Source organism: Schistosoma mansoni (genome assembly GCF_000237925.1).
Source record: "Schistosoma mansoni, WGS project CABG00000000 data, chromosome 3 unplaced supercontig 0083, strain Puerto Rico, whole genome shotgun sequence".
Lineage (NCBI taxonomy): Eukaryota > Metazoa > Platyhelminthes > Trematoda > Strigeidida > Schistosomatidae > Schistosoma > Schistosoma mansoni.
This window is the reverse complement of record NW_017386008.1, coordinates 42663-60961: the sequence shown is the minus strand read 5'-3', so window position 1 is coordinate 60961 and position 18299 is coordinate 42663. Positions and strand designations below refer to the sequence as shown.

General features: G+C 38.5%; 1 protein-coding gene across 1 annotated transcript in view; it reads left to right on the top strand.

The window, feature by feature from the left end:
- The window catches only part of Smp_173440 (brca1 interacting protein C-terminal helicase 1 brip1, putative), a gene marked incomplete at its 5' end in the record, with an annotated part of 26470 nt that overhangs the window by 6566 nt on the left and 1605 nt on the right, over positions 1-18299 (top strand). Inside the window, 10 exons of the mRNA XM_018791320.1 lie at positions 1612-1728; positions 1772-1873; positions 1914-2049; positions 3550-3596; positions 5135-5287; positions 5922-6091; positions 8194-8341; positions 9645-10037; positions 14180-14524; positions 16718-17073. Coding sequence (XP_018645461.1) covers positions 1612-1728; positions 1772-1873; positions 1914-2049; positions 3550-3596; positions 5135-5287; positions 5922-6091; positions 8194-8341; positions 9645-10037; positions 14180-14524; positions 16718-17073 — 1967 coding nt within the window. The remainder of the gene's footprint in view (positions 1-1611; positions 1729-1771; positions 1874-1913; positions 2050-3549; positions 3597-5134; positions 5288-5921; positions 6092-8193; positions 8342-9644; positions 10038-14179; positions 14525-16717; positions 17074-18299) is intronic.

The following is an 18299-nucleotide window of genomic DNA, read 5'->3' as shown; positions in this document are numbered from 1 at the left end:
GATGTAAGTAATGGCGGTGTGGATATGTTGCCTGGAGAACGACTTCTCGACCTTGAGTGTGCGGATGATATTGTCTTACTGTGCGATAATGCCCATGGCATGCAATCCGCACTTAATCAGTTGGCAATCAGTGTCCACAGGTACGGCATGTGCTTTGCACCCTCCAAGTGCAAAGTACTCCTACAAGACTGGCAGGATTCTAATCCTGTACTCACCCTGGATGGTGAGGAGATCGAAGTAGTTGAGAAGTTCGTGTATCTAGGTAGCTATATAAGTGCTGGTGGTGGCGTGAGTGATGAGATTGGTGCACGTATAATGAAAGCCAGAGCGGCTTATGCCAATCTGGGCCATCTTTGGCGCCTTCGTGATGTTAGTCTGGCTGTAAAAGGTCGGATCTACAACGCGTCGGTGAGAGCAGTTTTGCTCTATGCTTGTGAAACCTGGCCTCTCCGAGTTGAGGATGTTAGACGTCTCTCTGTGTTCGATCATCGTTGTCTCCGAAGGATTACTGACATCCAGTGGCAACACCATGTTAGTAATGCAGAGGTTCGGCATCGTGTGTTCGGGCGCAGAGACGATAATTCAATTGTTATCACCATCTTGAAACACCGACGTCGGTGGATTGGACATGTTCTACGAATGTCGTCCAAGAGAATTCCACGGAACTGAGGTAGATTAGATAAAAGGGGAGAGGAGGTCAGTGTATGACATGGTGTCGTGGCATGAAAGAAAGCTGCAAAGGGCTAGCTTCCGTTGGTCCTTCACGACTCCCTGGTTGGGGTCCGATAGATGGTGCAACACAGTGGCTAGAGACGTTATCAGATATGGCTCAGAATAGAAGCCAGTGGCGATCCTGCTGCAACCTTCTTTTACTTTCTACATAAATAATGGTTCTAACTTTCCTAACTGAAATAGTCTTCTGGTTGTACATTTCAGTCCGCCTTATCTTTTCATCCTTTCTCTTCCTACTTTCATTATTTTGTGTGGCGCATATGTACCTGGTACCCTTTTGTACCAATATATATGTGTTTAAATAAAATAATAATAATAAGCCGCAGTAGAAAACTTTGGGGAAATGACACAAGAAACCCCAAATTTCCTTCAGGTTCTGTGAAAATCCTTACTATGTTTTGGAAAATTTTAATTTTTTCCCAACCTGTCTAGGTGTTCATACACATCTCTTATTATTTAGGTATTATAATAGTACCATCTTGCTACCTTTTATAATTTTAGATGACATTACAGATATGATATCGTCAGAAGACAAAAAATCTACACCGGGAAAGTAACTGATACAGTTCGAATTCAGTTTCAATTTACATATATTTAGCCCGAAAATTTATTATTGTACGAGAACGCATAAACAAATATCACAAGTTATTAGAGAATTAAGAAAAACAAAATATAAAAATACGAAGTAAATTGTATTAGACGTAGACCTTTTACATCGATATTCCTGATTTTTCGCGTAGAATGTCTATTTTGAGTAGTCGTAAGCATACATGCATTAATCCTGAAATTTCATCAACTCCAAACGTTACGGATTCATGTCATAATTTACTGTTGGTTAGTGGTTTCTTTTATTTAATGCTTTAATACGCTTCCAAATAGTCTGGTGTGTGTGCTTATGATTTGCCACGGAAAAAGTCTGACCTATCACGTGCTGTTGACAAATTAGACCGTTCGGGACCATGGGATATAGAAGATTTAGTACAAGCTCTTATTCCGGTAAGGTTTCCTGTGTTTAACACACTCATCTATTTTGTTCTAGATTCCTAGCTGTCCATATTTTTGTTCGCGTTCATTAGCCAGATCTGCAGATATTATTTTCTGTCCATATGATTATCTTCTGGACCCTCTAAATCGCTCTGCTGTATGTTGTCATTTGACCATATGTTTATTGTTTTCTGAAGACTTCTCTTGAAGTTACCGATCATATTATTATCTTGGATGAAGCGCATAATATAGAGGATGCCTCACGTGAAGCTGCTTCATTTACAATTACTGAGCAGCAGTTAAAAAGTGCCAGGGATGACTTGGAAGGATTAAGTAAGTTTTGCTCGTCAATGGGAATGGTTTTAAATAAGAAGGATTTCTGGAAAGATTGTTAAAACTCTTTCTTCGTCTAACTAATGAGCCCCCAAGTGCCCTGGTACGGCCGAAAGGGCGGAGGGTCAGCTCTCCCTATCCAAATGCTCTCACATGGCCACGCATACAACCACTGACACAAAAGTCATACTCACTGCCTTCTCGCACCACGGGTGTTGTTTACGAAACCGAAAGGACAAAAAGCAAATGTCACGCGCTTTAACCACACCGGCGGACACGGAAAGTCCACCTAGGGGAGTTGGAAAACTCCGATTCCAAATCAATGGTGCAAATGGGCTCCAGTATCCTAAGGGAACAAATGGTGTATGAATCAATCGTTGGTCACCGGCCACCATGAGACTGCATCTCCTTACGAGGCACCACTGCTTTGTGTATCAGACCTTTAGGTCAAAGGCTTTGTGTGTGACCTCTTAAAGAAACCACCTGCTTTGGTTTGGGCATCTGGGCAGTATCACAGCCCTCACACAAATTAAATGAGATTTGTGTGGCGCATATTTATCTGGTGCCCCTTTGTTCCAATATTTGTATTTAAATAAATAATAAATGAGTACCGTAGAAAAATGGTTACCGAAAAATTCGTATATTACTTTATCAATGTAAAGTGACAGTTGTTACGCGGTTTGGTGTCTCATATCTCTTGGATTATATGGATAAAACTATCTGTATTATCACTCATCTAAACAACCGAAAATCATGACACAATTTAGTTCTAGTGTTAAATTCTTTGAAGCTATTATCTGAAGATGTACCGCTTAGAAATGTTTTACAGGGCAAACTGGTTTGACGCTGGCCCCGTGACATCGGTGTCCGGCCTACGTACCAGGTTTTTCATTGTAGCTGACTGACTACGTAGGTTGTATAACTTTTAACAAAGTGTAATTTTCCTCCTTGTCACTCCAAAACTACTGAATTTTGTGATAGCTTCCAAATTGTACAAAATTCACCAAAGACTAGTCTTCGAATATCAGGCCACTTTCCATTCATACAGACATCGACGTTACTGATTCCCCGAATAAATTCATTTTAAAACTTCCAAATAGATGAACATAATCGAGCTTGTAGCACCTCACTGGAGCATCGAATAGTGGTGTCATATATACAGCACAAGTTTATGTTAGGACTTTTTAATTCTAAACACCTAACATCAGCTTGTCACGAGTTGATTGTTGTTATTTTATTAAATTACTGAATTGAAAACTTTACAGTCGTTACCAGGTTGCATGGTCACATTAATCTCTGTGTCACCCTCTGCTTAATAGTTAGGATCATTTATCACTTCTTTTGTGTGCCTTGATTCCATGCTAACGTGTTGATATATGTTCCTCTAGAAACAAATGGTAAAAACTGTTGAATTACGTAGTTTCTTTTTGTAGGAATCAATTTGATTGTTTGTCATTCTCATTAAAATTGATTTGTTCGTCTTTATTTTTCATTGTTAAGGAATAGTTGGATTTGAACCAGAGGCTTGTTCAACGTTAATTGCTATGGTAAGTTTTACCAGGAATTTTCTTAGTCGGTAGTTATAAGGTTGTTCACGGACATTAACCGATAAGAGTGGGACATAGGGAACCACTGTCTACTTCAACACTCATTGTTGGCTCGTATATGAGTGGGTTGGAATAAACCTGGGGATTACTGAACCAGGGTTTAACACCATTCCATGAAGTTATTGACTTTTGAACTAAGTCATGTGTTTGGAAATGTGAATACTCTAGTTGGGGTTTGGGTGATAATCGTGACCAGTGGTATAAGACGGTAAATGACAGCTCACTTTTAACGTATATTCTCTGTTTTGTTCTCTTCACAATCATTTATACTACTAAAATTTGGACCCTTTTGCTATGGATCTTATCAATTTTTTGCGCTGATGTATTAGAACTTGTGTCGACGCATATTTGCACGGGGTCTCACTTTTTCTCGGTTGGCTAATAGAGGTATTAGAAAACCAACTTGAAGTTTTTTGTTTCAAGGGAAAACTGAAACAGTTTAAGCTAATTACGTACAAAAGATGCAGCTTGTTTGGATCGTGAAATATTCAGATATAATTTACATATTCGGAGCTGTTATTTTAACTCGGCAGTCGATTTTGCCTTGTAATAACAATCAAGTCAAGTTATACTGATTGATGTACATGCTTTGTGACTTCTCATTCCACCAGGCAGCTCAGTTAAACGGCAGGGTTGTGGTGTGTACTGCTGATGTCGATCGATACAAGTAGTATGTATCATCAATCGAAAGTGGAATACCTGGCAGCTGAAGGTTGAGATCGAAGAAAAGAGAACAAGAACAGAGAATGATTGGTATGAAAATAAAGGAATATTAAATTTGAGACAATTAATTGACATTTTGCAAATTAAGTATTTACTGTATAGTTCTCAGATTTTACTAAGATGTTCTGTAATTTTGTGTTTAAATACATTTAATTATCCCCCCTTGTGTTTTCGTTCATTACAGTGTAAACAAAAACATCGATTTTAAAACCAAAAGGTGAGGCTGTATTGGTGACTAGTTGAGTGCAATTGTACTTGAGTGTCTTCACCGACAACCATGATTCCTAGCAGCACTACTATCCCACAAATCAAGGGGTTGGGAAAATCAATCTTGCAATAATATGGTCTCTTTTTACCCACAGATTTCCAGTTTCAGTTTAAAAGGTATTAAGCTAGCACAGAAGAAGCTACAAAAGATTATTTCGTGTTCAACTATCCTTCGGGTTCTACAGTTACCCTCATTGGCTAGCAAAACCATCGATAGTTATCAATTTCATTTTTCAGTTCTTACTATATGAGTTAGCACAAAATAAAAAATTGCGTTTATTTCAAACGATAGTATAACGGTTCATTAGTATTAACTTCATAGGAACTTAAATACTATATTAACGACCTTCCTAGTTTTCTTTTGAGTATGAATATATGTTTAAATTAAGAATCAGATTGAAAGAATGATAATAGCAAATATAGTAAACCGTCAAATTTATTCCTCTTTGCTTAATATCAAAATTATTTTCGCTTTAACACATATATAGGTTGATGGAATATTACGTGTTATGCAGTTAACATTATCACGCCTTGTTCGAGCCGGTGAAACAACACAACCAACGCAAGTATGGACTGGGCGAGAAATTTGTGGACTGATGTCAACTGTAGGTCTTGGACCAGAACAAATGATCGAGCAAAGTGTTAGTTCATTCTGTTTTCAGAATATATATTTTCGGTCATTTTTATTTGATCTATTTTGACATAAACAGTGTTCTGTCAACTGCAGCTGCTACAGTGACGTAGTGTCAGGACTTATATATCTTAATAACCCAATCAAGCTACGTTGGTTGGAACGCTTTTTCCTTCAGGTTCTACAACTCGAAGCAAATCAGTTGAATAACAACGGTAAGACTCAAAGTTGTAAATTAAGTTTCGAGGCCGATGTCGTACTACTGATTGAGCTGGAGTGTAACAATAGGAATACGTTTTCCTTAGACAACTCGTATCTATAACGATACTGTCTTTCCCCAACGAAAGGGGAGGATTAGAAGAAATCGACTCTAAAAGCAGGACATCTCGTTGCCCTACAAGTTTACGTCGCCGTCGGTAGATCCTTTATGGTACTGAGCTAAACCCTCTCAGACTTCTCACAAGAAGGCTGTCTAACCGGTTTTAAGTGGTTGTTATTTTGACTTTGTAGTCATCCTCCTAAACTGCTAAGGCAACTATTTTCCTAGTTGATTTTTCAGCCACCACAAGAATTATCCGTTTATAATGTGGGAACCCATTACACAATTCCATATCATCGTTGTTTGAATTTTTTGTTAACTTTAGAGTGCTTATCAAAAGTTATCTGCATCTATTATGGATAATGAAAATTATGAAGATTGGTATCGAAATAGAAATCGTGATAATTCCAGTAATAATCAATTTCAACCTAAACCAACTCATCGGACGTTACATTTTTTCAATGCTTTGTTCACTGTGTTAAATTATATGTTCAGGTGGGTAGGTTTCCCCCAATAAAAAATCCACTAGTTTATTTCTCCTGCGGAAGAAAATCTTGGGGAATCGGATTAAAATCTTATCATATATTCGCTTTTTTACTTCACTGAATTCTTATTAAAAATTGGATTTTATCATGTATTAATATCAGCTTTGAAGGGAAGTAAGAGTAATCGAGCGCGTTGAGGACTTCAATCGATGTTAGAATTCTCATCGGTTATAGTGGGTTGGTGGTTGGATTCGTAAAGCTCGCCTAGCTTTAGGAATATGTTCGTTTTGCCAACCAAGTGGCAAGTATGCTCGATAGCACTTCGATCTGTTTTAATGTGGCTGTGAAACACGATCTTTATAAGTAGGGGACATTTTCAGTTTACTAGCATTTGCTCATAGGTGTCTTCGGAGAATCGCTTATGTTCATTATATTTCAGACATACTGAGTTTATATACCAATCAAACTGACCACGTCGTATCATAAGATAGCAAATAACATTTGTACAAGATTCAGCCAAATGTGGCTGTGAATAGGGAAGATGGTAAGTTATAGACAGGGTATAATTCAAGAATGATAATTCATATAACAATAGTTTATAGGTCAAACAAAGCTCATAGTAAGAAGGACATGAATATGATTAGCTTAGTTATTTAGCAATTATACGATAAAAAGCATATACATAGTATTAGTTCATAAATGGATCCCAAAGTTACCATTCACTATTCCTATCGGGACATAACAAGTGGCTCAGTAGCGTTCGCTTTGTCTCTCTTTAAATCTTCAGTTAACTGTCGTTCTTACCTGTTTATACTTCACTCACTTTTTTTCTCACTTCCCAATGTATTTCTCAAGTCGCGATTTCGATTGTTCTCGATATTATATTTCTCACTTAATATTCCTCATATTTTTAATTCCACTATGTGCTAAATTAAGGTATAGTGATGTGGACTGATAAACATTTGTTACCAGGAATTACGTCAGTGATTGACCGACAGAGATTAACTGGGAAAAGCCATTAGAAACACTGTACAGTCTTGCTTACGTTTGCAACTCAACAGTGCAACCATGTAGACGCACAAATTTAACTCAAGTAGAGTGTTTCTAATCCAGGGAACTCCGTGAAAAAGCTGTTACTTTATAGTTTGTAGCTTTTCCAGCAGTATACACCCACAACCTTACAAAGAATGTAACACATGACCTTCAATTCTCGAAGTAAACACAATACATTCACTTTCTTCACAAGTTAGGTATACATTTATTAAGTTTTTTCTAGAAAAATTCAAAAATAGTTCGTCGTATTTTGTAAATCTCGTTAATATTCTCTTTATCAGATCCGTTGATGGTTATATCTGTTGGTCCTTTATGCGAAAATTATCATGAAGTTCATGTACATACCGTAATGTGTAGTAATTGGAAGCGATAACAGAGATGGAGCTAACAGCTGCATCTGGTAGTTTTCGGAAGGCGCCCTCAGGTCATTGAACCTCTAGAATGAAGAACCTTGATTTTAGTTAGAAGTCATGTGCATCTTATTGTACACATTGTAGTGGCAGTGAAATGCCACTGAGCCCTAGCCAAATCATCCGGCAGTTAGGTCACTGAATACTGAGCAGATCATCGATCCCTCTCAAAGTGAAGGACAACAAACGCGCATCAGTTGATCATACCCCATGGAATGGCCCATGTGGTGATGGTCTCACTAACATCTCTGTACTCATTCTAATATATTTACGTAATCACGCCCTTTGTGTTATACAGTGTTCAAAGCAACCATAGTACTTTAATACGTTGAAGGTGTAATCCACGTTAGATACTGACCACGAGGTGTAACTTTGAAGTTAGCTGGGTCGTCACACCATTCACGTCTAACTTGAATAAGCCCTCAATCATTCGGCAGAAATCATCTACGTTGGTGGTTTACAACATATTGTGTATTTTCAAAGATCCCCATGATTTTGCTCTGTCTCTTTTTCAAGCCGTTCTAACTGGAGAACTTCTCCAATCATTCCTAATCAATAGTCACGTTCTATGTACTTAACTAATATTGATCTATTAACGCTACAAGATATCCGATTGTCCATTTTACACTAGCAACATTTTTCTATTTAGGGACAATATGTGCCATTTGTCAGATTACCGCGTGGTTCTTGTCGAAACAATGGGATATGAGAAGCAACTGACTAAGGAATCAATTACAGATCATAAGAAGTCCACTGAATCGAAAATGGATGCATGGATTAGCAAGAAACACGTGAAAGTATTTAAAATATTTTTGTGTGCTTTTATGTTTAGGGATATAAATGATGAGCATGGTTTATACGTAGATTTTCATCAGACGCATACATGACCTCACCGAAGAGAGACCGGCAATTCTAGTGATTTCTTAAATAATCGGCGTATGGTATATTAGCATGTGGCTAGAAGTGAAATCCAGGACGTACATTTCGTTCCATATTAGACTTGTCATCTGGATATGTGGTTGACTAAGTATTCAATATATTTTTGTGTTATGATTATTCATGGAAAAATAACTTTGTTACTGAATTTTAAGGAAAAGTGTTTAATAGTGAGTGAAATATAGTCACAAATGCAATATTCATGGTATTCCATAATTTACACAACGAAGTGTAGTTGAATGTTCGGGTTCCCTGGAAAGCATGTAATAATAGTTAAATATATTAAAATAGCACTGTAAACATTTTGATTATGCTTTCCTCAAATATATCAGTGCATTACCTTCATTGGTTAGGTTTGTTAGAGAGCATGTGTGCCTAAATTAAAGCAGTTATTGTTATTAGAAGATCACTCCCCATCCCTTCAGCTTAGGGATCTAATGAACAAGGCACTTTGGTTAGGGTTAGGTGATGCAACCTCATAGTAACTAGCCATCAGAATCAGTTTGAACACAATTGTTTTTCTCATAGTTCTGGAAACCTTATACTATATCAGTTTAAAAACGTGATTTTGCAGTTTCCTAGGTAAACTTTCCGTATCCTGGTTTAGGTGTTTAGTGTCTGCTATCACACTCAGTTTACTTGAAACTCCCTTGTCATACGGAGGGAGTACGGACTTTTGCCACCTTTCATCACGTTCATTTCCACTGGGTGATATTTGTTTAAGTTGAACACTGGATGAATTTTTGTTTCAGCTCGTTCTTAAAGATGGATAGGATGAATAAAACTGACAGATATGAATATTACTTCTTATCAGAGTAGATTATTTCCCCTGTGTTCATCTGGGAGTTCGATCCCATCACATACGAATATCGGGCAGTATCGTGAATGTACTGCAGTTGGAAATGTGTCAATAGTTGGATTTCGACTTAGTGGATTGACAGGAACTTGTTTACTATTAAGTTTTACCCGTTCGATGCCTGCAATACCCATTACTGAGGAGCCTCTGTTGAAGCCAAGACAACTGTTCGGTAGTCCTTCACTTCTTAATACGTTCACTAGATGGACTCCACACATGACACAAACTTATTGTTGATCTGTTATTATTGCACCAATTTTGAAAAGTGGCTTTATCGAATTCTTTTCTTCGTTTTCCCTACTTTGCAGCCTCATTTTGTAGAAAACAAACAATTGTCCTTAAATTTCTGGTGTTTAAATCCATCTGTAGTGTTTTCACAGTTAGCATCAATGGCGCATTGTGTAATCCTGATGAGTGGTACTCTATCACCATTGGATTCACTTGAAGCTGAACTCAATGTACAATTTCCATTACGTTTAGAAGCAAATCATGTCATTTCGAATACTCGTCTGTTAGTAACAACATTATCACATGGTCCAAACGGTACACGACTTTGTGCTACCTATCAGCACCAGAATACCTATACATTTCAAGATGAAATTGGTGCGGTTGTTGTCAATGCATGCCGTTTAGTACCTGGTGGTGTATTGTGTTTTCTACCATCCTATAGTCTATTGGATAAGCTTATACAAAGATGGGAGGTGAGAGGTTAACACTTTGTTTTACTAATTCTGTAATACTACAGTAGTCATAAATTTGATTCTTGTCTATACATTTATCATTTTAGTAATGAAATAAACTTATCTCTTACTGTGGTTACACTGCAATCACAATTCCTAATAAATAGTTCGTAGGTTATTCATGTAAGTTAGATCATCAAGTGAATATCGTACGACAATGGGAATAAATCCTCACTGATAATGTACGAATGAAGAACAACTATGTTTTATATCTTCTTGAAAGTTTACATCTCACTGAGTTGTGTGGAATATTGGAGACCAACGTTTATCCTGAGTTTGTGAAGAATTTATATTTAGTGAAATTAGTGCACTTCGTATACAATGGAAAAACAATTACCTTTTTTGTGTTGATTGACTGAACAACAAAGTAGATTGTCTAATAACGTTGCTACGATCACATAGCAGCATAAATTAGAAACATTTTTACCTAAAATGTTGATTTTCAATTCAGCAACTTCTTATCAGTAAGGAATGAAAATTTTTCATATTAATAATCATTTATAAAAAGCATTTGTTTCCCATACGATATTTCTTGCCCCCAAATGCCCTGGTACGGCTGAGAGTGGGGAGAGTCCACTCTCCCTCTCGAAATGCTCTCACATGGCCAGCGAATATATAGCCGCTGCCAGGGTAGTCCTACTCACTGCCTTCTCGCACCATGGGTGTTGTTTACGAAGGTGAGAGGACGAAAAGCGAATGTCTGGTGCTTTAACCGGGTTGGTGGACACGGAAAGTTCACCTAGGGGAGTTGGAAAACCCTGATTCCAAACCAGTGGTGCACATGGGCTCCAGTATCCTGATGGAACGAATGGCGAATGAACCTACTGTTGATCACCGGCTACCATGGGACTGCATCTCCTCACGATGCTCCACTGCCTTGTGGATCAGACCTTTTGGTCAAAGGCTCGGGGTGTGGCCTCCTAAGAAAACCACCTGCTTCGGTTTGGGCACCTGGGGAGTATCACAGCCCACTCACAAATAAATGAAATGATGAATTTTATTGACGATACTATTCTCGCTCATATTAGAAGCAAGACAATTTACACTATTATTATTATTTACTACGTCGCTTTTTCACTCCCTTTATTCCCAAATTGTGTATCCTCCCTTTCCAACTTATGCAGTAACTCGCCCATGGTGGAAACTCTGTCCTATCTAAACGATCTCCAGTCACTGTCTAGTTGAAAGTGAATGCTTCCACCGATTACGAATACTAAGTCTTTTTGAAGCCACGTACGCCGTTCAATCTGGCTTCCTTCAACGTTCGCACACTAATGCAGATCAGATAACAGATAGGGCTGGCTATGTCTTTGGAAGGTCTTAATGTTGATGTTTGCTGTCTATCGGAGACCCGTATTCAAGACTCTAGTGAAGTACTACAAATTCGCTCTCCATCTGTCGATTCGAAGAGCTTGTTTCACGTGCGCTTATCCGGGGACTCTGTGGCATCTTCGTCTGGTGTTGCACTAAGCTCTAGAGCTGAGGCAGCACTAATCGATTGGATCCCCATTAACAGTCGGTTATGTGCTGTTAGATTAGAAAGTTCCATCAAAGTGAGAAGAAACCGGCTTGAGAAACGGTGTTTTTTCGTCATCTCCGCCTACGCCCCGACAGATTGCAGCCCGGATGCAATCAAGGATGAGTTTTACCACCAGTTAACAGTTCTTCTCCAGAAAGCGCGTTCGACAGATATTGTAGTACTAGCCGGAGACTTGAATGCTCAGGTCGGTCGTCTAGGCACAGAAGATAGTCGTTTAGGTGGCCGATGGGGACTTGTTGGTCGCAGGACAGATAACGGGGACCGTTTGCTGCAACTGTGCACAGACCACAACCTGTTTCTGGCCAGCACTAACTTCCGGCACAGTCATCGCCGGTGTGCCACCTGGCGTCCTCCCTCTGCATCCCAAGCCTGGACTCAGATTGATCACATCGCGATCAGCTACCGCTGGCGTGGTTGTGTACAAGACTGCCGCTCCTTTTGGAGTAACAATCTGAAGTCTGATCATGTCCTGGTCTGCGCCAATCTTACCTTACTTTTCAGTGGCCGAAGGATTGACCACCACCAACGGATCGATGTTAGTAAACTGGCTGCAACATCTGTTGCAAGTAAGTATCGAGCGGAGCTAGCTTCTAGGCTAGCTACCATCCCACCGAAAAGTATAGATGAGCATTGGTTGCATCTTCACGACGCCAACTCTTGAAACGTTACAAATCACCGTGCCCAGATGACTTACCTCCGGCTCTTTTTAAAGATGGTGACTTTCTGACTAAGGAATTGACTGTGTTGTTTGGAAAGGTTTGAGAGCAAGAAAGTGTTCCAACATTATGGAATGAGTCGATAGTCGTCCCTATCTTTAAAAAGGGTCCACGTTGTTCTTGCACTAACTATCGGGGGATAAGTCTACTTCCGATTGCGTCCAAACTATTGGCTTCTGTCATTCTTCGTAGGTTGTTTAAAACCCGAGAACGATTGACTCGCGAGGAGCAGGCTGGTTTTCGTTCTGGTCGAGGTTGCATTGATCACATCTTCACCCTCCGCCAAATGTTAGAACACCGTCATACTTATCGCAGGCCAACAATAGTAGTGTTTCTTGATATCATGGCGGCCTTCGATCCGTTGGACAGGACTGTTCTCTGGGATTGTCTACTGAAGAAGGGTGTGCCTGAGAAGTTCATTAACATCTTAAAGGCCCTGTATACGAACACCTCAGACAGAGTGAAGGCATACAATCACCTTTCTCCCTTGTTTCATTCGAGCAGTGGGGTTAGGCAGGGTTGCCTGATCTCACCATTCCTTTTCAACTTTGCCATCGATGACATCCTGGAAACAGCTCTGATGGATGTAAGTAATGGCTGTGTGGATATGTTGCCTGGAGAACGACTTCTCGACCTCGAGTATGCGGATGATATTGTCTTACTGTGCGATAATGCCCAAGGCATGCAATCCGCACTTAATCAGTTGGCAACCAGTGTCCGCAGGTACGGCATGTGCTTTGCACCCTCCAAGTGCAATGTACTCCTACAAGACTGGCAGGATTCTCATCCTGTACTCACCCGAAGGATTGCTGACATACAGTGGCAACACCATGTTAGTAATGCAGAGGTTCGGCATCGTGTGTTCGGGCGCCGAGACGATAATTCAATTGGTGTCACCATCTTGAAACACCGACTTCGGTGGCTTGGACATGTTTTACGAATGTCGTCCCAGAGACTTCCACGTCGTGCATTATTTGCCGACTCTGGGACTGGTTGGAAAAAACGGAGAGGTGGTCAATGTATGACATGGTGTCGTAGCATGAAAGAAAGTTGCAAAGGGCTAGCTTCTGTTGGTCCTTCACGACTCCCTGGTTGGGGTCCGAGAGATGGTGCAACACAGTGGCTAGAGACGTTATCAGATATGGCTCAGAGTAGAAGCCAGTGGCGATCCTGCTGCAACCTTCTTTTACCTTCTATATAAAAAGTGGTTCTAACTTTCTTAACTGAAAGAGTCTTCTGGTTGTACATTCTAGTCCGCCTTATCTTTTCATCCCTTCTCTTCCTACTTTCATTATTTTGTGTGGCGCATATGTATCTGGTGCCCTTTTGTACCAATATATATGTGTTTAAATAAATAAAATAAATCAACGATATTTCTAGTTCGACCTATTTAAAGTTATCACACTAGTTACTAGTTGGGATCTTTTTCCCATCATGTGCTAACTTTTTAGACAATTATTGAGCCTGTTTAATAGTCCACACTCCTTCAAAAATCGAACCAACGGTATCTCATGAATTTCTGATTCCAAAAATGTCGGGACTGAAACAAATTTCACTAAACTCATCGGCTGGTCGTCTTGTTATATTACAGATTGGTTGAAATTGTACCACTAGACACCGACTCGATAGTTCTAATGGTTAGGCGTTCTCCTCAAGACCTGAAGGTTCCTGGGGTTCTTGTTCACTACAGTAGGAGCTGCCTTATTTAAGTGAGATATTTGTGAAGGCTTTCTTAAGCTACTCATAAGTAGTGCAGTTCGCATAGGAAATAAATAAGGAAAAGCTTTTGTTCTGTAATTAAAAACTTCCAATGTATATTTAAATTTACTTTTTTATTTATGCACTAGTTAACTGGATTACTGAACCATTTAAATATGATAAAACATGTTATGATTGAACCGAGATCATCTGTTGGTTTAGATGATTGGCTTGAAGAGTTTTATACTTCAGTAAATCAAAATGTTCCAAATGCCAAATTGAAATCAAGACGAAAATCAATTGGTCAGGCTAATAATAATGAATCGCCATCGTCTACTACACTGAATGGAAATTCTCTTGTGTTAAACCAAACAGGGTCAATTATATTTGCAGTTTGTCGTGGTAAAGTTAGTGAAGGCTTGGATTTTGCTGATTCCTATGCACGTTTAGTAATTGCCATTGGAATTCCTTATCCAGCATTCACAAATCCTCAGGTTCGTCTACATTCTCCATCTTTTTAACATTGCATTCAATTGTTCTTCAGTTATTTTGAAGTACATATTTGATGTGGTATCTCTTCAGTCTATCTTAAATAGTTTCAAACAGTCCTTTGGAGATTTTATTACAGGCTTTTTACAAATAGCATATTTGTATGTTTAATTATCATCTATGTCGGTATAATTGTTTTTTTTAACCATGTCAACTATTAAAGATAGTTCTAGCAGAATTTGCCAAGTCAGTAAGAAATTTTGTTAGTGGTATAAAAAGATGAATAGTTTTTACCAATTTGAGCCATCCTTGATATGCTTGTCTATGTTTCAAAGAACGACTATATTGGGGAGCAGCTTAATTATAAGACACTGTGAACGTAAAATATGTATTAAAGTTGAAATGAATTATTCATCAGTGTCTTTGATGTTGTCCTAGCATTTGTTAGCATCATAGAATTGATAATTCTAGGTTTGTGTCTTAGGTCTTTGCAAATCTGCAAAACTTTATAGGCTGAAATGATACGTATTTACATTATGCATGTATATTCAGCCCTTCTCTGATGCGTGGTGCTGCCTGACATGCAACGAAGTTGGGAATAAATTCTAAGTCAGATCAAAACATGGTGTCAATCCATGAGGTTATTAACTGTCTTTGTCTGAGTAATGTCGAAATGTACAGATTTATTATTTTGATGGTGTCACTGTTCATATACGGATATATTACATGTCCTCGCTCAAACTTAATCTCAAAGATACAGTTGGATTCATTTTCCAAATCATCTATTTCATCTTGAGCTTATTGTCATTTCCCTCTTTCTATCTTAGTTTGATGAATTGGCTTAAAAAATTTCTAGTGTGAAGATTTACACTGTAAGATGACATCGACCAGCAAACTGCAACCATTAAAGCTCATCATCTATGAAGCATCTATGGGGTTGTACACCAACAATACCTGTGCAACTAAGGATCATAGATATTGGATATTTTAACATTTTGTCTGGTTTTGTACAATTACTGACATGTTGTTAAGGTGGGAAATGTAGATGAATGATATTGGGTTGTTCCAGGATATGCTTAAGTAACTGTCAAATCCTGGCACATTTGTCATAGTTGGTAAAATGATATTAATTTATAATAAGTGCCGTTTTGTGTTGTCATTAAACTATTTTGTCTTAAAACTAGAAAGTAATTATTTCAATGTTCCATCTAATTATTCTACTCTGTTTATATCAATTCCAGTTAATAGATCGTGTATTCCTAAGCTTCAGGCATTAGATGTGATTCGAAAAAGGCAATTCAAATTCTCACTTATCAGATCTCATCAGAATAGTAGTTTATATTAAGACATTTTATTCGCTGATATGCGTCGTGTAATCAAATTATATTAGCCATATTTTCTAATGTAATGTAAAGTTCAAACTTTGATTGTTTCATTCATTATTTGTTTATCTATTTATTTGAACACATAAATATTGGTACAAAGGGGCACCAGATAAATATGCGCCACACAAATCTCCTTTGATTTGTTTGAGGGTTGTGATACTACCCGGGTGCCCAAACCAAAGCAAGTGGTTTTCTTTAGGGGGCCACACACAAAGCCTTTGACCTAAAGGTCTGATCCACAAAGCAGTGTGGCTCGTAAGGAGATGCAGTCTCATGGTGGCCGGTGACCAACAATTGATTCATACACCATTTGTTCCCTTAGGATACTGGAGCCCATTTGCACCATTGATTTGGAATCGGAGTTTTCCAACTCCCCTAGGTGGACTTTCCGTGTTCACCAACCCGGTTAGGGCGCCAGACATTCGCTTTTTGTCCTCTCGATTTCGCAAACAACACCCGTGGTGCGAGAAGGCAGTGAGTATGACTTTTGTGTCAGTGGTTGTATGCTTGGCTATGTGAGAGCATTTGGATAGGGAGAGCTGACTCTCCGTCCTCTTGGCCGTACCAGGGCATTTGGGTGCCATTACTAAGTCCACAAAAATGTCATTTGTAGACATATGAAGCATACTACAATATACAATGTTTAAACATTGGTAAATAATAAACAATAGTTCATTTTTACTATTGTCATTCAAGCTGCATGTTGTGTGGATTTTTAACATAATTGTTAATGTAAACTTCAATCTTTTTGTTTCACTGTCTTGTATGTTCCAAATTATTTTTCTTCCAAAAAAAATGAAAATTTCTATAAAGGTTCAACAAAAACGTGAATTTAACGATGCGCTTTATAAATCCTCCTCACCCAAAATGGCCTGTGCAGATAAACATATACGATCACCATTACAAAGTCTTAATTCATCTATGGAAAAGTATAGTGATACAAATGATGACATTACTTCTTCTACCTCTAATGTTTCTTCTCCAAGACCTAGAAAAGTACTCAGTGGGTCGGAATGGTATGATGCTCAAGCCTATAGAGCATTAAATCAAGCATTAGGACGTTGTATTCGACATGCAAATGATTGGGGTTCTATAATATTGGCTGATGCACGTTTTGTGGAACAATCATCTCGTTATATGTGTGGTATAAGTCGTTGGATCCGGTCCAGGTAATTATTTCAATCTAAATTTTCTTCATTTTTATATTTATGTCATTTTACTGATTGAGCCAATGAAGACAAATTGAACGGCACATGAATGTATGACCATCACTCACCACGACTTTCTGTGCTCACACTGCAGAAGTAAGTCGGAAGAAACCATGGAGAGACCAAACAGACATTGGGTCAAACCATAAATTGTTGACTTATTTAAACTGAGAACTACCTAGTCTTAGGAGTGCAGAAGAACTGCTATTATTGTTTAGAGATGTTGGGTGACGTAACACAGAATCAGTCACAATGATGAAACACGTGAACTCACTGTCTTTCTTCCACTCAATCTTAAATTTCAGCGTTCCTTCATATATATCTTTTCACTTCGTCTTTTAGAACCATATTTTCAGTACGTATGTTCATTTCGATATACAGATGAAGGAATAAGAATTAGGGAAGGCAGATGTATCTACTCAAAATACAACCCATTATAAGGGCTAGTATAGCTCATAATAGACGACAGTCAGTGCAACAAGGAGGCAGCTATTGGATAAAATAATAACTGTACAGAAGTATACACAAAGGATATATGAGTGCAAAATTACAATGACACGAACATGAGATGTGTGTTTGTGAGGAAGGTCACAATTTCCTATAAAGTCGATAGAGTTACTGAGATGGTAAAATTGACTGACATGCTGTCTGAGTTGCTAAAGTCTGTTTAAAGCTAGGATAAATCACGCAAGCATGTAATAACATAAGTGCTACAAGTTTTTATTGGAATTTTTTTCAATCGCGAAGTGAAAACAGTTGGAAAACAATACAGTACTGTATAGTTGTTTCAAATTTGTCATTGCTGACCACCCATGAGACCTTCAAGTCTCAGAGCCTTAAACCAACTACTCGTTGATTAAGTGGTTCATGATGTTGTAGTGAACAGAACACGACTGGGGACAATCGAATGTATTTAAACAAAATTTACAGACTATCTCAGTAAATTCTGAAAACCATACAATAGACCGTCAATTTGTAAATTAACAACCAATAGTCTCGATCTTCACTGTTTCTTCTCTAATTCCATTGTTCGTGCATTTTCCTACCGATTGCGCTTCGTTTCAGTTCTTTCGTCATCGGTCTTCTGCCAAAATACATTCTATGTCTGACCAACACCATATACTACTTATATGGATATAAGTAGACCACACCACACTCGTCCCCCCTTTAAAGCATTCGTACATGCG